Here is a 23,038-nt window from a genome sequence, read left to right as displayed (position 1 = left end):
ACGATAAAATTTCAGATATTTGCAGGTAATAATGTGAAAATTGATGAGAATAATTTCAAGGAATATTATGATTATTTAATTAAAAATAGTTTGGGACTTGCAAGTTGTGACATAAGTGATATTGCGGAGAGTCGGATGCTTCTTCAACTTTTCAAGAAATCTGAAATTTTAAAGTTGAAAGAAATAAAAGATTTAAAAAACATTGTGTATGAGTTAGACAAAGAGGGTTTTCAATGCTTGAAGGTTCTAGAAGTTGGTGGAAGTGATGATGTAGAATATGTAATGAATACAACATCAGATCAAAATCCTCATGCTGCCTTCCCTATCCTGGAGTCACTGAAAGTGTTTCGACTAAATAATTTAAAAGAGATATATCATGGCCAATACCCAAAGAGATCCTTTAACAGTGCTTGTTTTGGCAACCTCAAATCTCTTTGTCTAGAAAAGTGCCAACATTTGAAAAATGTATTTTCATTGTCCATAGCAAGAGGTTTGGTTCAACTTCAGAAGTTAGAAATAGATGACTGTGATGACATGGAAGGATGTTTTCACAAGGAAGGAGAAGATGAGAAGGCACTAAATGATAACAAAATGTTTCCGCAATTAACGTCTATAGAGCTGGACTCTCTACCAAGACTCATTGGCTTTTGTACAGGCGTGGGTCCCGTTGAGCTTGTCCAACCATCCTTGAATCGAGAGGTATAGTTAAACCATTCAAAAGCTCGTTGTTTTATGTTTACCAATTTTTTAACATTTCGTTCTTGTCTGGATTTGATGCTAATAAACTAAAAAAGTTGAACTCTAATGCTAATAATAATTTGATGGATTTATCAGGTTGGAAGGATCGGCATTGATGAAGTGACCAATCTTGAAAAGCATAAGATGACAGACATTCAACAACATACAGGCCCCTTTCCAAAATCAACACCCATTATCTCTCATAAACTCTTCTTATCCAACACCATCTTGTGGGCACCGAATTTAAAATATCTTGAATTGTGGAAAGCTGATTCACTAGAAGTGGTATTTGATCTTAAAGGACTAAACATCAACGATAACCACCAGAGGATCATTGTACTTGCTCAATTGAAAACTTTAGAGGTAAAAGATTTATCTAAGTTGACATACGTGTGGAAGAATGTTCCACTAGGAATTCAAGGCTTTCAAAAACTGACATCCATTGAAGTAAATGTCATCATCTAAGATATTTATTCCCAACTTCTATTGCAAAACTGCTTGTGGAACTTCGAAGCATTGAGATAGAAGAATGTGATGCAATCGAAAACATTGTTCAAAGAGATGGAGAAGAAGAGGCAACGGATATCATCCTGTTCCCTAGAGTTAGTTCCTTGAAACTACAAGAGCTGCCAAATATGATGAGTCTGTATCAAAACTTATTCTTTTGAATGGTCATCCATTAAGGAGATTTATTTGTATCGTTGTCCAAAATTGAAAACAATTGGTTCAGAAATTCAGAGCCCAAGAAAGTCGAAGAAAATCAATAGGGAACTGTATTCAAGACCCAATGAGCATGAACTTGGGTCCCTTGGTTTTCTCTGGCGATGCCTTGAGTGTGTACCACCTCACAAAAATTATGGTTTGATGGCTGTGTCAGACCAAGGCACCACCAATAAATCCTAAAGAAGCTACTCTGTGAAGAAAGAGGTACGTACAAGTTCTAGATTTATGCACTTATCCCAGTGGACTATGGTCACCAACTGTCATATAGATATCCAATCAATCAATTGTTGGCCATAAACTTAATGCATTTAACACAGTCAGATAAAAAAAGACATTGATTGTTTTTCTATTTATTAGTCATCCACTGATCTGTTTATACTTTATGCTATAAAAAAAAATACAAATAATAATTGAAGAGAAATTATTATTTTATTTGTTTATTAGTACTTGATTTTTGATAGAGTACTTTGAGTAAGCTGAAGAATCCAAAAGTTAATGATAGCGACAACTCCTCAGAGATATGGTCTTTTATTCCATCTTATATAATTGAGTGTCTAAAGAATCTAGAATCGATTGAATTGATTAATGTCCCTTCACCGGAAGTTTTATTTCAACTTGAGGAACTAAATGTTGAGAAAAATCACATGGCACCAATACTTGATCAGTTAAGGAAATTGATTCTATATGGGTTAGATAATCTGATGCACATATGGAAGAAGCGTCTGAAAAGGATATTGGGCTTTGGGAACTTGAGATTGTTATATGTATGGAGATGTAACAATCTGACATAATTGTTCTCACCATCCATAGCAAAATTGCTTGTGATGTTAGAGGAAATTAAAATTGGTTACTGTGAAAAGATTGAAGAAATCCTTACAAGAGCAGGAGAAGAAGAGGAAAAAAAGGACGTTTTGTTCTACAAAGTGAACTCAATCGCGCTTCATAAATTACCAAATCTGAAGTGTTTTTGCTCTGAAACTAATGCTTTAGAGTGGCCATCACTAAAGGAAATAAGGGTAATTGAATGTCCTAGTTTAAGCACGTTTATTCCATCTAATCTAGACACACCTAAGCTAGAGGGAGTATACGATAGTTATTGGGAAGGAGAAGAAACGTATCATTGGAAGGGAGACCTAAATGCCACCATAGAAAACATCTTCAAAGGAAAGGTATGGCAAATTCACACCAAAAATATCTCACTAATGGGTGAATTTTAACTCTTTTGTATAAACCATCGCACTATATAATTTGCAAATACTTTAAGCTTTTATTACTTAGTATAAAAATTAGACCCATAATTTACATATATGAAAAAAAAAAAATGTCTTGACAAATAATAATATTTTCCCTTATGATTAGATATAGTAGAAACAAATATTTTTCCAATAGCAAATATTATGACTACTTAAATCACATATATATTTTATTCATACAGGAAAAGCAGGCGAATCATGAGACACAGCAAGAAGAGCAAACTGAGACTATTGAGAATGATAAGTGATGTTGGGCAAGACATACAGTAGGTGAGCACATTATATTTTCTTATATCAATTTAGTATTTAGTTAGTATCCAAAAATGCATAAAAATTAAATACAGATACAACTATTTTATATATATACATAAGGCACACCATTTGAAAAACTTGTTTTTTTTTTTTTTTTTTTTGGAGATTGATTTGAAACACTTGTTAAGAACCATTTTCGTGGTCAACAATCATCTACAATTTGGTAGAATTAGAAATCACACATTGTTTAGAAAGATCACTTTTTCTTTTCTTTTATTGAAGAAATAAAGATGCTAATTAGTGGAACTAGTTGTATTATGTAGGCTTAATGATAAAGTGATTCAATTGCAATGATTTTCAAAATCTAGATAGGTGGCTTTCTTTTGATCTACTACAATATCATATACTAATGCTGTGATTTCCTAACTGTTAAGTTATGGTTTTTCACATAACATTTATATTGGCTTTATTTCGTGACAAAAAGTGTTGTAATTGCATTAATTTATTTCCTTGTATTTTGTGGGATTTATTTGTAATGGGTTTAGTACTAAGTTGGTGAAGCTTGCTCAAGAAAATTGATTTCGCGGCTGGCTCGGGACTGCAACACCTGCAAAAGGCCATGTGAGGAGCATATAAGGAAGTTCAACAGTCGATATGTTTCATAAGTCACTCGTGACTTGGCCAACCCGCGAGATATACTGATCAGCTAGATTTTAAGTGCGACATTTCCTCTTCTTTACTCTACTATATATACCTCATTACCCACAATATTATAAGGAAGCTATTCAGAAGAAAACCCTAGAGAAGTTTTTACAACCCACCCACCTTGTTAGAGAGAGCTACTCATCCTCGAGAGAAATCATTAGTCTCTTCTTCTTCCCTCTCCCATTATTATACCTTGAGAGGAAATTTGTACCCAAACACAACCCACACCTATTCAGAATATAGAGAGTGGTTTGGAGCTTAGTAAGTATTGGGGATTTGCCAAAATAAGCCGGTGAAACTTGGTGGATGCAATTAGGCAATATTGTGGGATGTAGGAAGCCAGCGAAGACAAGACTCCAAGAAGTCCGTTGATAGCTGGAGCTTAGAGGATTCAAGTACTTTGGATAGATTAGGCTTGGAGGGTCGTTTTGGTATCCTTGTACTTAGGGTTGTCCAAACAACCCGCAGAACCGACCCACCCGGCCAAACCGACTGGACCCGAACCGTCCACCACCCAATCTGACTACTCCAGTGATCGATGGCGGATCCTTGCTTTCCAAAACTATTTCCGGCGAGTTGGCAGCGGGTCTTTTCTTCCAAAACCCGAAGCACCCGACCCGACCGGACTATAAAGGGGTTAAAAGGAATTTCAGAACTCACTCACCCACTCAGTTCTTCTACTCTCACTCTCTCCTCTAACGATCCCTCTGTTCTTCGTCAATTCGCGACTCTTCGCTGATCTCTGCTCGTCGCCGATCAAACCCATCGCCTCCATCTCTTAGGTTTAATCTCTCTACTCTCAGTCACTCAATCTCTCGCCTCCATCGCTAACATTGCCTAGCCCTCACCAGTTTAGTCAATCGATCTCTCTCTCTTAGATTCAAGCTCTCAAGTACGATCTCCCAATATGTATATTTGGGTTTGTAGATCTCTCTATTCTCTATTATTTGGGTTTGTGGATCTATTATTTGGGTTTATTGATCTATTCTTTGGGTTTGTAGTTGTAGATCTTCTGAATCATCAATCTTATTCTTTGGTTTGTGTTTGATCTTTGTATTTTCAATCGAAATCAAAGCCAACCATCGTCCACCCAAGTCCGATCTGACTCAAGAGGTGGCTTTTCGCGGTCGGCGGGGGGTCTAGAACTTCTCCACCCGATTCCTTTAGGTCGGTTCGGGGTTGGGCACAAACCCGACCCGGACCAACCCGTGGATAGCCCTACTTGTACTCCAACTTATTCAACAGTGGACCATTTCAACTTAGAGGGTCACGAAGAGGTTTTTCGTCAAGTACTTCGGTTTCCTCTTTGATAACACGTCTCGATATTATCTTGAATTTACATCTCTCTTCCCTTACTCTTTAAGCTTTATTATTGTTGTTGCTTGCTTGTGGTTATGGCTTAGAGAGTATTTCCGATTATTGCGTATCATTTACTCTTGTTCCAAACTTAAATAAGTTAGAGTAAAAGCAATTAAGCCGTGTTTTTAAAATTGAGGATCTAAACAAGATATAGTGTTTTACACTATTGAACTTTCACTAACCAATGTTTTCATAACTCAATGCATTGGTGGTGTTGTGGTGCCCATTGACTAAGACTCAAATAAGAATCACAACGAACAACATATAAATTGTCTGCAAGCAAGCTTCTGACCATCCACTCAATCAAAAAGTATTCAATTGCCCTTATGTTTATACTTATTACCAACTAAATCTCTTAACCATCCTCAGCACACTCGCAAAAAAAAAAAAAGACGCAATCACAATGCAACTTGACTCTAGTTATCGAGTTCTTGGACAATTGAAACTAATCTATTTACCATACTCAGTTGGCATTCAAAAAAAGGTATTTAATGAACAATGAGTCCAATACAACAATGCATCTTGTTCAAAATAAAGATACATATATCGTTAATTATTAGACAAACTTGTGCACTAACTTCTTGTGAGCTAATGGTTTTCATTCTCATGTTTTTGGCTTCTCTGAGACCTTTATATCCCCTTTTCAGAGTATTTTAATGATAGTTCTATAAAATATAGAAAATGATATTTGGTATAACGTAATATTGTTAATTTTGCTCTAATTTTATACTTATATTATAAGAACAAAACATCACATTCTAGAAATTAAGTTAAAATCTTTAAAAGAGTATACTAATCAAAATCACTATAGTTTTAGCTACCCTTTTCCTTATCATATATAGAAGTGTAAAAGTAATGAAAATAGTCTCATTTAAGTCACTATAAATCTAATTTCTCAATTACATTTATATGATAACAGGTTATATCAACTGCATAATATTCAACCTCAAGTTAGTAAGAGACTATGACGCTGGATATATGAAGACGGAAGCAGTTTCACAAAACTTATGAGAAGCACATCTAAAGCTATGCTCATTCCCAACAGGGCCTTATATTTTGTTCTTTTTGTTATATGACTAGCCGGATCTATCTTATGCTATTTGTATATGTATTCTGAGAGCACCATTGTTTGATAATACTCTTGTTTTTGTTTATGTTCAATCTTTTATCCATAAGACTCCAGATTTGAAAAACTTGTGTGTTTATTAGCTCTACGTATGCTCAAGTAAATACACTCACGTTCACACCAGTTTATCTTCTTGATAATGTGATAATTACTAGGTTTATTTGAACAAGAAAGAAGTTATATTTAATAGGATCAATATTTTACATTCCTCTCTTTTCGTTTTTCTGTTATGCCTTTCATATATTTCCATGCCCAGACATTTAGGGTCTTTTTTTTTTCTTTTTTTTGACACAATGAAAATAATACTATTGATGATTTACATAAAAGTTCTTTTTTCTTCTCTAACTAATTTAAGCCAGAATAAAAAACCAACAGAATGTGGTTGTAAGTCGTAACATAAGCTATTGTACATTTCTTTATACAGGAAAGCATTAAATAAATTTGATGAAACCCAACTATAGCCAAACTTCCCCAGCACATTTCAGCATACAAAATTGACTTTCCACTAAAACCAAACGATACAACCAACCTACGAAATTATCATTGCCAATGAAATTGTGCACAGCAACATATTCACATGCTGAATATGAATAAAGAAAATCCAAACACCAAAAAAAAAAAAAAAAAAAAAAAGCTCCTTCACCAATATATAATCTGATTCTGGTATACAAATCAATTACTGTAACCTACATTCAAATACTATCCTATTTTCCTTCCTGGTTCTATTAAACAGCTATCATAATCAGATTATTGGACCTATAGTTTAAACATAAGAAATGAGAATAAACGACCTAGGTAAACATATGTGACACTAGAAGTGCAGATGGAGACAATATCAACAACAAAGAGATCTGCAACTTTCAATTTGATGATCAATGTGACTAATGCATGACAACCCAATCCCAAATGAATTTAGGGTTAAAGATCAACAGCAAATCCACTGAATGGTGAATCATATGACTGATCCTTTATGAACTCTATGCTTAATGATCATTTGATAGGATTGGGTCAGTCTTCAAAAGAACTTCATCAGGACAATTTTGTGCTTCTCATTCCCGTGGCCGCGCAAGCCAGAGGGAACTGAGGGCTCGAAGACGAGAGAAATAGTCATTTATTGCAAGAAGAGCACGAGCTGATTGCCTGGTTGTCAATATACGGTGCATTTGTTGCAGTGTTTGTTGACGCAAATTATCAGCCTGGTAATTTTCAAAAAAGGGAAAGAAGCCAAAGTTATGTACAAGTTGCATCAAAACTAGCACTAATCCTTTTAAATGTTTGATTTGCTTCACCTAGCAAGAGGACAGATTTTGCAGAAATCTAAAAATAACAATAATAATAATAATAGGAAGTTAATGAAAAGTAATCAGACTCTTTTCTTTTTTGCAGACTCCCCCCACCCTCCATGAAAATTCCCAAGCAAGATTAAATGCATAATGCTTTGAAGAACATATACAAATACAACATTTACATGAAGGATTTGGTTTAGTCCTCATGTTCCAAATACCTGAAAACATACCAAAGTATTCAATCATTCAGAAAAGTGCAGATCTGGGAACACTAATCCTTATGCTATGGAAACACAAACTGGCTAATTATGGACAAGGAACATAAATTAAAATTTTATAATTGTGCAAGGCGTACATTCCTCAAAACAATTAGACTTACAGATTTCCTACTATTTTACTGAAAATATCAAAGTAGCTAAAGCATTTTAAAGCAATGCCAAGAAGCAATTTTCTACCAAATGTAAGGATTATCCTACCACTTCAAATCTAGCTTGTTTTAAGATTGAGTTTCATTTCATCATCTTTCCTTCCTAGCAATGAGTGCATGAACCATACTGGGAAAAAAATAAATGGGATCAAACCGTAATAGAAAATTACCTGGCGAAGGAAACCCTCAAGTGTTCCAAGCTTTCCCATGGCCATGGCCATTTGACCCATATAGTTTGCCACATTCCCAGATGATCCTGATGGGCCAGGTGAGCCATTGGCCAATGTCTCAGCCAGGGATTGTTGCAATGCCTCCATGCCTTGTGACAGAGCATCTTCAGCCTGCTGGGATGACTGTTGCAAGTTGTAGATGCCTACCAATTGTTGCTCAGTTAAAGGCTCCAATTGATTCACAAGAAGCTGCACCATTGGCAATTCAGTCAAAAAAAGTTACAAAATGAATTTTCAAAAATAAAGTAAAAATAAGTGCTGCCAAGATAAAAACAAGGTGTTAAATATTTTAATTTTGACACGTTAAATCAGAATGTCCCAAAAGTGCTTTTTTTTTTTTTGTCACATCATCTACAATACATCCTTTACGAAAATGCATGATGAAGAAGAAAGACAATGTTGAAATCAGAACAGCAAAATGATAAGAAAATCAGAAGGCTTACTATAAACATAAGAAAGTAGATAATATAGTCCTTACTTCCACGTTGAATATCTTGGACATGCACATATACATCCATGTAGCTTTTCATGTCACCAACTTAACACAATCAAGGAAAAACAAATTGGGTGGAGCAAAACAAAAACAAAAACAAAAAGGACAAGGAGAGGGGGGGGGGTGGTTGGTGTGTGTTGTTGGGGGAGGTGGGATATCGGTAGACATCCTTCATTATATATGTATGTGTCTAGTGCATCTTCCCCTATGAATGCCATATATGTTAGAAAAATGATTAAGTGACTAGATTCATCATTTACTTAGTTTAAACTTTTGGGATAAATGGTAGTGTGTCATACTATAAGAGCGGGAGGTCCTAAGTTTGAACCTTGTTTTCACTCTACTTCCCACTTAAAAGTTAAATGTCCCACATAGACCGTAGTTATTAAGTGAAAATATGGACCCACATGTGAGATGGAGTGTTACAATAATAATTTAAGTAATTAAATCCATCATTTCCTAACAGCTTAAGGTTTTTAGATAAGTGGAAGTTTATCAATATTTATGGTGAAGAAATGTCAAGTAGATGTCTCATACACAATTAGAGATTAGATCATTCAACTCTAGATTGAATATTGTTAGATTCTAGCAATTATTTGCTCAGTACTAGTGCACCATCACAAATTAGGTCCCAATATGCTCCTCCCACCATGCTCCTTCCAATAGCCAGGCTTGTAGACAAAAAAAGAGAATTTAAAATTGTAAAGCAATTCTATCAGCCTTCTACACTCCCAAGTTCAAATTATTACTCCATCCATCCCAAATTGTTGGTCTTGTTTTCCATTTTGGGATGTCCCAAAATTTTTTCCTGTTTCAAAGTCATTAATTTACCAAGTTTCCTATTATGCCCCTACCAAGCACAAGCACTTTAAACAAGATTTTTTTTTTTTTTTTTTTTTTTTTGGAGAACTTTGTTTAAGGGCAAATTTGGAAAATTATGTCTTTTTAATTAAGAGACAAGACAATAAATAATGTTCTCCAAAAAAGTTGGATTTTCTAAACACGACCAACAATTTGGGATAGAGGTAGTATTATTTTTTTTCAACTTCTTTTAACCTGTTAGAAAAAGCAAAATATAGAATTGCGCCTTTGATGCTATGTTAGAAAAAAGTAGAGACCTAACTCTTATATCATGTTAGAATAAAAAACAAATTAGGTTAAGAAGAAAGAATATAAGGAATTAACGCAATTCAACCTTAGAGACCTACATCCACAGCAAAAAGGCCCAAAATGACTACATAATTATTACTGAGCTCTATGGTTTTTTAGAAGAGGTAAGTACTTTCAAATCTATGGTCTTCGCTAATGATTATTTCCCTTTATCTTCATGTTTTTTGGGGTAAACGGGGTTCAAACCCCATATCTCTTACTCAATGATAAAAGGCTTTATCACTTAAGATAACTGGAACCCACTATTACTGAGCTCTCTATGTGTTACTATGAACCCATTGAATAATATATATAGTAGGCCAAGTTTAGGACTAGCCCTAGGTTACAATGAACTGGGACAAGGATTAGGATTACAAGTAGGATCAAGATTCCTAGTACAATGAACTTGGAGTAGGATTATACAATGAACCTTGGCAAGAATAATATATTGGGCTTTAACTTTTATATCTTTATTGTCTCACTTCAAACTCAATGTGAAAGCTTCAAGACAACTTGTTTGGAAGTTTCGAAACAAATTGAGTTTGGAAGGAAGGTGTGATATGGATTGGGAGAGCAAGTTGCTAGGATAGCATCCAAAATTAAACAATAAGGGAGACCTTTAGTATCCTATTAGAAAGTGCTACATGTCTTTAACCATATGCCTACAATACAAAAATAGAAATTTCTTACCTATAAAAATAAAAATAAAAATAAATTCTAGAGTTACAAAGTGCTCTCAAAGCTTCAAGCTGAATTTTCATTTGCACACAATAGTTACACTGTTTGTTCACAACAGGAGGATAAGGGTTTATTTATCTATTATTTCACTACCTTCATTTGCACATCTCCATCCTGGCTTTAACATAACATTTTTATTACTTGCAGGTGTTCTTTGCGGATTGTCTTTTATGTTTTATAGATTCAACTAAAATGTATACTTTTTATTTTTCTTTTCTTATTTCTGCAACAGTATGGACATATTATTAAACTAGTCGGTAACTCATGCAATGCACAAAAAAGTAATATAATTTTTTTTTTCTTTTTCTTAATCTAAATATGAAATTCGATAATTATGATAGTTATTTTTTTTTTAATATGGAAATACATATCTCAATATTAGGCATTTATTATCATAGTATATAGAACTATATATTCTAACATTTATAGAAAATATAATATGCCAAGATTTTAGTGGAGAGTTTAAATATATAATTAATTCAATTAAAAATATATACATGAGAATTATGATGTGTAAAATTGTGAGACCTAAAAAGTTTATATGGAAAAATATAGAAGGTCAACAAAAAGTAAAGCGTCTTTAGTTTTTTATAATATATTATAGATTATAGATTCTTAAGCTATCGTAGGATAAAATACTAGAGAAAATTGCAATTAAGAAACAAAGAAAAGGTATAAATCCTAGGAGTCAGCACCTAGGGTAAGCAACATATTTGACTCTTCAATAGACTGAATTAAACCTGCTACACACTATTCAAATATGTCACCCCTGCTATTTACAATGTGTTACTCTTGCTCCACAAATTTTGAAGCAATAGTTGTCAGTGCTTGAACTTCTCTTTCAACACGGACAAGTCTTAAGCATTTGCTAGATTTGCTAAGGTTGGCTCTATGGCAAACTGTCCTAGAGTAGTTAGGCTTAAGACCAGAGGCTGTGAGATTGGTACTCGTTGTTTGTTCCCTTACCTTAGACCATCTCTCAAACTAGAAAAATCATCCTGATGAGATTGTGATAGATATTTCTTCCAATAGTATTGAGCCAGATATTCCTCTTTGATTTTTTTTTCTTCATTTCTTTCCACTCAATAATGGCAGGCTTGTACAATATAAGACAAAGGTTCTCACTATCTTTTTATTAATACATAGCTCGACCGATGAGTTTCATCTTGGCAAACCTTATCTAATAAACCTTCTTGTTTAGAGAATTGGTCTATCTCATGTAACCAAATGTTGAAAATCCTTGGGTCTTGATAACCACCAAACATAGGTGCCTCTAATATCACCATGATTCAGTAGAATAAAATTTCAATAAATAATTGAAACAAGAACTTAGACTTCATGAACTATGCTACAGACTCGCTCATAGTTTTAAAAACCAGAAACCGAGACCAAAAACAGTTCTTTGACCGTACTGGTTTTTAAGACCATGGACTCGCTATTGCAGTGCATGGCTTGCACTTCACAAGTTACTGGCTTTGTATTGTCTAAATACCCAGGAAGAGCCCACTGTTTAACTTCGTGGGTCAGACCACATGTCAATTGGGCCTGTACTCCAAAATTCAAACCATACGGCTTCGGGCCTTCAAAAACCCTCTTTTTTCTCTTCTTTTACTGACAATTAAAGGAAGCTTGCAAATCAATAAGATTGCTCAGTAGTTGTCCAAATAGATTGGTGTGAGGCTCTCAATTCTCAGACCAAGCATTAGTCAGGGCTGTGTCTAATGACATTGTGCAAGGGGGAAGGCTTCCGACAGGTCGCAACTACTCAGCCTGGCTAGCAGTCACAATAGAACATCCTAGCCTTGACTTTTCCAACAAGCTTTTGTCAGAAATGCTTGGCTCAGAGACTAAAGGAGGGACAGCACCGTAAGATTTCTGATTGAACCACTGGTGTGAGTAGGCTTTCGCAAAACTTGACATTGTTGATTATGTGGACAAACAGCCAATCAAATATGTAGTAGCATTCCTGTTTTATCTTTGTTATGAGCATAAAACTAGGGGCAAGAGAGTAAACTGTATGTAGACCTATATATATATCAATAATATGTTATACGTTAGGGTTATATCAAGTCAAAATGGACCATTAATGAATTTTCAATAGCAGATATATCTGAATCCTTATCAGACTGAAACAAATACCATTATTGATATCAAACCAATAGCGATTCATACAAGATAAATCTTTTGATTGATAATTGGGCCAAAAAATGTTTGGAGTTGAGACCAAGCAAGATAGAAAACCTACGAGTCAACACCTAAGGTTGATTGGAGGAAACACTAGACCATTTAAAAGAATTCCCAAGGAAATTTTACTAATAAAGCCAAACTGTAAACTTTGGAGTACAATAGTGTGATTATATATACTACTATAACTTAACTAAATCCAATTGACTTACGGAAACCCAATTATCGAATTACAAAATATGACTTCAACTCTAAGAAATTAAATAAAATACTAATAAGCTAATTAAATAAGAACTAATATAAGAGCCAACTTACCAATAAAAAACAATTGAATTCTAAAAGTAAATAAAACTAAGTTAAAAGATAAAATCCCACATCATGAGCTCACACATATATGCTTTATATTCTTATGTACAAACTAGTGATCTTCCAATTCATATTTGCCCGCAGTTCAGAACATCAAGTTTTATACTTATATGGTTCTTATTTCTACCAAAAATGACTTATATTCTCAAGCTGAGAAGCGAATGGTATTTGGACCAATATGGCATCTCTTGCCCCCTAAACAAGTGGTGGAGCGATATCAGTTCCAATCCCATGAAGGAATGTCAGTCCTATTGTGTGTTTGTGTGAAGCTTAGAAACCATTTGTGCTATCCAAATTATACATATAGCATTACATCAATTGCACACACAAGCAATGCTCAGTTATTCTTAAGAAAACATAGTTGTGTCAAGCATATTCTTCTCCCACTTTATCACATTACAAGGCTACAGAAAACATGATAATTGTGTCAAACATATTCTTCTCCCACTTTATCACAAAATCAACTACAACAGATGAGGACATAGAAATTATGAAAAGGAAACTGACCTTGAGGAGTTCAGATGACCGGAAGCCACCAATCCACATAAAACACCGCTCTGCTGGAGTCTTCCACATTCCTGATAATATGTGGAAAACATCAGCCTTTGCTGCAATTCCTTTCAGCCTGAAAATGTCATCAAACTGTGCTGTAACATTGTCAACTATAGTGCGAAGCTCCGTGTCGCCAGCATGTGAGTTGACTGCAGCCCTGAGCTCACTTATATGCCTGTTATGCTCCTCAAGCCACCGTGCATACTCTACATCAAATGCCAAGGCACCTATAGAACACGCAATCAAGAAGACAAATTTTAACCATAAAAGATCTGCTTCATGGAACTATAATCTGAGTTTTTTTTTTTTTAAATAATTACTGCACCATAAAGTTCTTAGTCAGAAAAGCCAATGCAAACAAATAATTAACAAAAATTCCATAACCACCACCCAACCCTAGATACTATTTATGTGCACCTTAGTGAAAGCCAGAAAATGCTGAAGGATACTTGCCTTCAGGCACAAACTTGTCAGTAAATACCTCCTCATTGGAATTTATGCATATGGAAAGAGCCAATAACAGTTTGTAGGTGGGCCTGTTCAAGTTGGGTCCAAGAACACAACCCATCTTACATACCTTTTTTTAGGGACTGTCTTATATATAATAGATTTTGATATCTAACCACAATTTAAAATTTTACATTGAAGTTAAGAATTACACAAAACATGTAACATAACCATTTTTTTTTTTATATAGGTAAAAAACATGTAACATAACCATTATTATTAATAAAAAGCAACAAGAATTATATTCCAAGTCATTTGACTCAAATCACAAAATGCATTTATTATAAAAAGAGAGAAATTTGGGACTCTTCTTATCACACATAAATGTGTATATAGTAGACTAACATCTAGTATTCCAAAATATTATGTAAATTGGACCTTGGAGAAGCATACAACCATGTCAAGTTAGAAATTTCTTATACATGTTGGAATGATGTGGTTTTTGGGCCCAAGGGAGAAGGTGGATCTACTTTAGCATTTATTATTAGATTCTCTATTCTTGTTGATGGTAGTCCTAGTGGATTCTTTGCCAGTTTACGGAGCCAACATCCAGGAGATCCTTTTATGTGTGATTTTAATGGATGCCTTCCTTAAAATTTGAGGTTAATTACATTTTACCACTTCATGTTTGAATCATTTTCATATTGGCCTTTAAAGTTCCAAATTTTCAGTATGACCCTCCACATTTAATGTAGTTTTCTATTTTCACCTTAGCAATTAATGAAAATGAAAATTTTGAAACATAAAAAATGAAAACAGCCCCCAAATTTAAGAGCCATAAGTGTACTTTAGTCTTATATTAACGGGTTATTGGCACCATGGGGAGGGGTGGTGATGCAGGAAACACAAGGAGATTTTTATTTTAATTTAGTCTTATTTATCTTTGCCAGTCAAATATATTTGTATGTTTTAGGTCCTAGAAGTTTATGAGGCTATTAGTATTTGGTAGCAAGGTTATTTTTGTAATACAGCAATTTCGCCAATTAGAATTAGCGTTTAGTTTTGCCTATATAAGCAAACTATTGTACTCCTCTTGGAGATAGTTATGTTTCAATGGATTAAAAAAAAAAAAAAAAAATGGAACTTTGGCCTTTTTGGTCTGGTGCTGACCCCAGTTCCACCCTAGATGTTGACTCCTAGTGGTTTTCCAGCTTGGTGCTAACTCCAAGCTAGGCCTAGGTGCTGACTCCTAGGTCATACCCCTTTATTTTTATGTTATTTAATTTTGTTCTGATTGTCCTACGTCATTTTTGATAACACAGCTTCAGTCCACTTGCAGCAGTACCGTAGGCTCGTAAAGTGTAAGAGCCAAACTTCAAGGTGCTCCATTTATCTCTAGGATATGACACTATAAGCGTAAGAGCCAAACTACAGCCCCATGTAGAACCTTTTTTTTTTTTATGAATCAGCCCGTTATAGACCTAAACCAAAAACCTACATCAAAAAATAATAAAAACAAGGAATGGATACTAAAAAGACACCTGTGCTACCATTAGATCAAAGACAGTGAGCAAATAGAGATGGCCATGATTTGGAAAGCATTTAGCATTACTTACCCCCAAAAACTAAGTATCTCACATTAAAAGTTCATAATTTAAAGCCCGAAGCCCAAAACAAAACTAGAAATTGAAAAAACAACTAATGTAGAGAATTAATTGGAATATCCTCTAAAAAACTGACCTATACATAACACAATGTTTTCCCATGATTCAATGATCATAAAGGATTCATGAGATCAATTCAAGTTTAATTAACTATTTATAAAAACTTTAACAACTAAGCTTTCTCTATTTTGTATCTACGTTTGAGGGAGAAATAGTCACTAAATATGCCAGAAAAAGAGTTCAAATTCAAAGAGACTGCAGTTGAGCAACCCATGAAGGTCATGAAAGAAAGATGATGTAGGACGAGATGGAAAAATAGAGATAAAGGGAAAAAGATAATGAAAAAAGGAAAAAACCTACGCTTCACCATCTAGAATCTGCCTAAAAACACTAGGCATCACCACCAAACAAAGAGAAAACATTCTCTAATCATAAAAATTCTTTTCAGATTGTACCGCTTACGCAATTACAAAAGCCACAACTTTAATCGGGCTAAATTCTAATCATGCCACAATTAAAACCCATAATATCCTCAATAACAAAAAAGATCAAATTCTATATATATATATATATATATATATATACTCGACAACATAGGGAACTATTGGTAAAACCTACAAGCAACTGACCCCACCTGCCAAAACCAGTTACCAAGCAACCTAGGGGCATTCACCCCTGAGTGGTTAAGGGGGAAAAAAAACTAGTTCAAAATCACAATAAAGACCAAATTCAAATTCAAAAAATAAAAAATTAGTTAAAAATTCAAAAATAAATACTGAATTTATTTTGGTGCTTCTTGCATCAAAAGACAAACACAACGACATCAAGATGGATGTTTAAAGAATTTCCCGGGGACAGAATTAGTTCTCCAACTTTCAGCCTTTGGAGTGCACCCCAACTAGGTCCAACATAAATGAATCTACATGTCAAGTTGATTTCAAGTAGGCAAGCCAGCAAACTATTAGATTTATAAAAATAAAAAATAAAAAATAAAAAAAGGTTCAATGCAGGCTTGAGTTGTCATGCAGTTTAGCAAAGAAACATGAATGAGCTACAAAAACACCTTGGCACGTTTAAAACCCTTGATAGGTTAAGATAAGCAATCCACTTGAGGTGTCCACATCAAATTGAGCTTGCCTACGCAACTAAGGCTGTGTTTGTTTTGGGTGTAAATCACTTCCGAAAATGCTTTTCCATATTTACGAGTGTTTGGTTGCGCATGGAAAATGCATTTTCCGGAAATGCATTTCAGTTGTCCTATGATGAGGGTGTAAATTGATTTCTGTTTTTATTTTACCTTCAAATACTATTTTCCGGAAAACAGAGAGAGAGCTGAGTGAGAGGGAGAGAGGAAGAAGAGCCCGTGCGCAGAGAGAGATAGAGGAAGAACCCAGAAAACCCAGAAGAGCCCGACTTCGACGAACCCAGAAACCGACACTGACAAACCCGGAAAACCCAAGACCGAGCTCGTTCGTCGTGCCGATCGCACCACCGGCAAGATCGTCGCATCCTAGCACCGATCCACCCATAACCGATCCACCCAAAACCGATCGTTCTCGTCACACCCCAAAATCGATCGTCCTCGACCCAAATTCGTCATCCCCGATCGCAATCTCGCCTTCGCACCGATCACGATCGCAGCATCGCACCAATTGCGATCGCAGCACCGCGCCACGCGATCTCGCCTTCGCCTCCGCCGCGCAATCTCGCCTCTCGTCGAACCCAATCGCCTCTCGTCGAACCCAGTCGCGACCGGATTATGAATTTTTTTTTTCTGGGTTTTATTTGTATTTCTGGATTGAGGAATGATATTACATATTTGTTTGGCAACCGAGAAAATGTGACCGAATTTGACCGGATTTGATGATTTTTTTTCTGGGTTTTGTTTGTGTTTATGTATTGAGGAATGAATGATATTATATATTCGTTTGGCAACCGAGAAAATGTGAGAAAATGTGAGCAACAAGTAGAAAATGTGTTTTCTATGGTATTTTCAATAACACAACCAAACACCAGAAAATATTTTTTGACAAATTTTTTGAAATGCAACCAAACATATGAAAACATTTTCCTTTCCAGAAAATAGCATTTCCGGAAAATGGAATATTTTCCGAAAATGCTTTTACACAAACCAAACACAGCCTAAGAATTTAAGCTAATTTTATCATAAAACTCAGTAACTCACATATTTCAGCTATAACTACGTGGATACATTTTTAAGGACCTTAACGCGCAAAATAATAAGAATATGATTCTAAAGTTTTTAGAGACATTAATTCTGTGATCAATTTTCCAAATCAATGCACACAATCCATAAAGAATCAAAAGGAAAAAGAAGTTTAGATACCATTTCCGCTCATTGAATGGGATTGGTCTCCTGAGCTTGAAATGAATATGCCCTTGAAGAAAAAATATTATTAGAAACATAAGAACAATGTCCCAAGCCATCACATTGAAATGTCAAAAGGATAAAGGAGTACTGCACTTAATTGAGGATAACATTGTCAAACCTGCTGGCGGGCTCGCTGGAGCTCTTGCTCTAGTTGAGTTAGCTTTAGGCGGCTACTCTCAAGTTGTTGCACATATGCCTAAAAATTTAAGTAAAAACAAGTTGTTGCATCTTATACACAAACTATTATAAAATGAAGCAGCCTGCATTCCAGCATATGCAGCAATTATAATTGAAAGCACAGACATAACAATGACAACAATGTTCATGAAGAGAAAAGAATGGAAGACACAAAAGGGCCTACTTTTTTCCTTAATCGGCTTTTCCTGGCGGCTTCACGATTTTGAGCAAGCCGGCGTAAAGTCTGCAAAATTTTGATTTGAAATTTTCTGAATATATATTGTTTAAATCATATTGATCTGAAATCATCTGAATATACATTGTTTAAATCATATTACCTTTTGATCCCCTGATTTCTCTTTTGATTTGTCACTGGAATCAGAAACCGCAACAGCAACCAATTGACCCCTTTCATGCTGCACAAAGACAAGGAAGGCACAAACTTAAAGTCACTGCCAAAGAGCAGCCAAGCTTTCCAATGAAAAAGAAGGTTCTTATATGCAATTTTCCTATCTTTTCAAAACCAAAGATAGTTCTCATTAAAGAATTATTATCATATGGATCTAATGAAATGGCATATTACTTTTTAGCATGAATTTACTACATAGCAGCTTTACTACAAGGTATTTATAGATGACATGATTTACAGAAAGCTGAATAAGATGAATCAACAATGAAAGAGACATCACCCTTTGATTCTTGTCATCCGTGTCATCTGTTGAGGTATCAGTCCTGGGGCTTCCTTCTGCCATCGTGGACTCCCCCCAGTTCTCACGATGGCCACCAGATGTAGAAACTAGATTTGATTGTGATTCTTTTTGTAGAGATAAAGTCTGAGACCCCACAATAGCAGCAGATAGATTTATATCTGAAGATGCAAGTGACTAAATTCCACAATGCAGGAGAAAGAAGAATAGAAAAACAAGTGCTTAGTATTAATTTTATTGAACTTGAAACAAGTAACTGTTACGGAAATTGAAATAATTACCTTATTTAAAGTTGCAAATTGAACTTCTGTACCTAGGGTCTGGCTACTTGACTTCATCTGGTTATATAGAGGATCTAAAAGCCAATAAAATTATCAAATAGGGAGAGAAGATGGTTAAGAAGCATGTGACATTCATCATGAGAGATATGAATCCTAATATTATATAAATCATGTTAGTATATTTCACAAACAACCCTTAAGATTCATAATACAAACTATTACATGCATGACCAAATTGCAATCCAAGCAACTCATAAACCATGGAAAGGTATTTTCTGTGATTGTAATTCCGGTACTTCCTGAAATTATGCCTTTTCAAGCTCATACTTCCGGGGAAGTCTAAGAAAAGATTAATAAGAAAGATTTATGCAGAAGGTCAAAATGAATCCTTAAGGCAATATTTCTGAGCATATGTCAAAATAATTACAAATGAATTGATCCACAATAATCATCCTACAACACCAGGATATAAGGTCATAGCAATTTGTGGACATGGTTATTGGGTTAAGTACATAGTTATGAGGAAAAGCATAAGGCAATTTATATCTATAAGCTTATTTACAACAGACAATATAAACATTTTAGGACAATACATGAGTTTCTCATGCTACATGTAAAATAAGGAGAGATTGGAAACAATGCTTTCTACTAAAGACTTTAGCAAGGCATATTTGTTCTGCACTTATTCAAGTTAAAGAAAAAAAAAAGGATGAAAGAAAAGAAACATTGTATGAGTGGTAATTGAAAGAACCACAACAAGATTAATCAAATTTGGTCAAAGATTGAATTTTAGCCACATACTTCTACTTAGGTCAACAGCATCCTCTATGCGAAATCCAAGTGATTGCTCAAAAGTTCCGAATTCTGAAATTCGAGAAGAACCGATGGCGTTTCCTTCTGTGCCACTGAAAGCCACAAGATCATCAAAACCAACCGTAATAACAAAGAAAAAAAATAAGAACCATAAAAAGTAATATAATCCATATTCCCTAGCCAGGTACTAAAAGCTAAAAGTATGCTAAGAATTCAACAAATCCATCCACAAAGATACACATCCATATAAAGCCTCTATATGTTCAAAGCATAACTGAATTTTCAAACATAATTTTCACTCCCATAAAATCACCACAGTATAGACAATTACTATTGAATGATTACCAATGACTCAATTCATCAATCTTGATATGCTAATCCTTATCAACCAAATATTTGATCACACTTTCAATATCCTATTATACCCAAATTAAGAAATGAACTTCCAAATTTTAAACTCATACTAATTTGTAGAAGACACATTGTGAAAAGGAAATAATCTGGAAAGGAAAGTGTACACCTACATGAATAGTGAGACGACACCTTAGCACTAGGATGATCTCTGATAAAACACGTAAACTATGAAATAGTTGTGTTCGTATACTAGGGAAATAATCAAATTTAGCAAATTTTACTCTATTTTTTTCCCTGTTCACATATAATCACACAACCATTGATTGGAATCCCCACACTTTTCCCCACATTTTTTATTAATTTGAAATAAAACATATTCCTACTCTATCAGAAAACGTTCCCACAAGTCTCTTAAGGCATCATTAGAAATAATAACAGTAAAACAAAACTTCATAATCTTATATTTTATTCTGTTTCTCATCATCAGAAAAAAAATAAAAAGGAAAAAGAGGGAACTCATCACAACAAAACCAAATAGCAGAATGCCATTGACGGAGCATTGTCACCTCATATCCCATTTAATAACACAATCAAAAATCTTATTCTAAATTTCTTTTTCTTCTCCTATACTTCCTCAGCAACATAATTTCTAAATCTCAGCAGCAAACAAGAATTTCTCTAATTAATCAACCAAAGTTACATTATAGTAGCAAAATTCATTTCATCACCAGTATTAAAACAAAGCTTGTAAACTATCCCAGAAACTTGTATTAAAAAAAACAAGAACTTAGATGAGGCATTAAAAACCAATGAAACTTTACAGCCAATGAAATTTAACAGTAAAATTCAAATCAGAGGTGTACTAACAAAGAGTAACAGAAGGAAATTTACAGGGAATTAGACGTGGGTATAGCAGGAACGAAGCTCGGCATCCCGGTCACAACTTTATTAGCATCTTCTGTTCCAATCTTCACTGTTCTACTACCCATGAATCACCATCACCATGATCATCAAATTCACCACCTTAACCCCCTCAAAACAAAACCCAAAAATCTTAAACCCCTTTACAAAATCAAACTAACCAGGAACTCCAAAATCACAGACTACAGTATAAGTAGCTTCTCAAGCCAAGTCGAACTACCACTTCATCACCTTCTATTCCATACCATAAGAGCAAAGATGCAACTTTTACCAAACAAACACAAGCTAAAACTCAAACCCAAATCCAAAATCGAACCAACCAACAGAATCAACCCGCAAACCTTAAAATTCACAAACTAAAAGTACAACAAAAGACCCTCTAAACCTTAACAACCCCTTCCAGCTCCAAATTCACCAAAACCACCACAAACTGCATAGAAAAAACAAAAACTTGAAGCAGAACTAACACTAACCCAACACATAATCCAAAAGACCCAGTGCTTGAAACACCGATTTATCACTATTTGAGCAACACCCAGAAGCTGAAAACGAGGGAGGAGCCCAAAAGAAAACTGAAAACCCTAACCAGCGAGCCTTTCTTGCAGATAAATACTACTCCTCTAATAACTTACTTTGACTTTTTGATCGTATACTCAAGAATACAGTATTTTATACAACAACTTCTCTCTCTCTCTCTCTCTCTCACATATTTCAAACAGACCCACCTTGAATTTTGAGCTCTTTTATTTTTTTAGTATTCTATTTTTTTTTTTTTTTGTTGTAAGAGAGAGAATGGAACCATAGAACTTAGAAGAAGAAGCGTGACGTTCAGACCATTCCAATCTAACTTCATCTGTCCTTTTCTTCTGTCTACTTTTTCCCATTTTTCAAAGCCACCAGTTTTTTTTGTATTTGTATATACTTTTCTACTTTCATTGTGGTTTTCTTTTTCTTTTTTTTCCCTTTTACTGCTTTGCAAAAATGTATGTACCTTTCTTTTGTGTCCGATACTTTGGTACATATCAGAACTTTCCCTCTCAAATTTGTCATAATGTCATTGAGTGCCCCTCTTTCACTTCCCTGTGACTGGTCTCCTTCTGCAAGCTTTTTATCTCCCGATCATCTGTTTCAGTGTTAGAATTGTAATTGTCTTTGTGAGCCCGTGAATATACACTAAATAATTTTAGAGCAACAAATTATTTTACAATTTTTTTAAAAATTTATAATATATCAATATCCATAACAGTTATTTTAATACTAATTACACAATTCCAGTTAATTTATTACTCCTATATCCATTCAAGTTTTAGAAAATTGTAATTGTCTTTAGTATTTTGGAAACATTATGGCCCCATAAGTATACACCGAGTAATGTTAGAACTATAAACTATTTTACAATTTTTTTACAAACTAGTCATATGGTAATGTGATGTCCACATCAGTATAGACAATTCTCTTTTTCGTAGACCTATGAATTATGAGCCATGCAATAGAAAGAAATTCTTTTGATTTTTTAATAATCATTTTTAAGGCAACTTTAATTTTAAGTTTTAAAACAATATTAAACTAACAAACACTCGAAAGTATAATACCTCGATGGCACCGAAACAAGCTAGTCTTTGAGAAATACTCCATAACTCCACCCAAATCTAGATTAAGAAATCAATAAAGCCTCTAATTCTCACTGTGTTGTTTGGCTCT

At 34.6% G+C, this 23,038-nt stretch overlaps 1 protein-coding gene across 3 annotated transcripts; it reads right to left on the bottom strand.

Annotated features, from left to right (window-relative positions):
- Positions 1-6,675: 6,675 nt before the first annotated feature.
- LOC115951388 (transcription factor HBP-1b(c38)-like) lies at positions 6,676-22,152 on the bottom strand. Of its 3 annotated transcripts, none has more exons than XM_031068606.1 (11): positions 21,308-22,149; positions 20,051-20,154; positions 19,250-19,323; positions 18,951-19,094; positions 18,600-18,677; positions 18,446-18,505; positions 18,203-18,280; positions 18,040-18,091; positions 13,537-13,808; positions 8,040-8,288; positions 6,676-7,352 (listed from the first exon to the last, which is right to left on the bottom strand). In XM_031068606.1, the coding sequence occupies exons 1-11, from the start codon at positions 21,403-21,405 to the stop codon at positions 7,206-7,208; spliced, it is 1,356 nt and encodes a 451-aa protein (XP_030924466.1). In that variant the 5' UTR covers positions 21,406-22,149; the 3' UTR covers positions 6,676-7,205. The 3 variants fall into 3 exon arrangements, with proteins under 3 accessions (XP_030924466.1, XP_030924465.1, XP_030924467.1); XM_031068605.1 differs by having other exon boundaries at positions 18,951-19,145; positions 21,308-22,144; XM_031068607.1 differs by lacking the exon at positions 6,676-7,352 and adding an exon at positions 7,370-7,660 and having other exon boundaries at positions 18,951-19,145; positions 21,308-22,152.
- Positions 22,153-23,038: the final 886 nt, after the last annotated feature.

This window comes from Quercus lobata, chromosome 7 (assembly GCF_001633185.2).
Source record: "Quercus lobata isolate SW786 chromosome 7, ValleyOak3.0 Primary Assembly, whole genome shotgun sequence".
Taxonomy (NCBI): Eukaryota; Viridiplantae; Streptophyta; class Magnoliopsida; order Fagales; family Fagaceae; genus Quercus; species Quercus lobata.
Note: the sequence above shows the minus strand (reverse complement) of the source record. Positions and strands in the feature narration are given on the sequence as shown.

Bases quoted from the DNA above. Each gene is read 5' to 3' on its own strand.
- LOC115951388 (XM_031068605.1), bottom strand. From the start codon at position 21,405: ATGGGTAGTAGAACAGTGAAGATTGGAACAGAAGATGCTAATAAAGTT. The intron at 20,155-21,307 runs GTAAATTTCCTT...TGTGGCTTTCAG, and splicing joins ATACCCACGTCTAATTCCCT to TGGCACAGAAGGAAACGCCA. The intron at 7,353-8,039 runs GTAATTTTCTAT...GAAAATTACCAG, and splicing joins TTGAGGGTTTCCTTCGCCAG to GCTGATAATTTGCGTCAACA.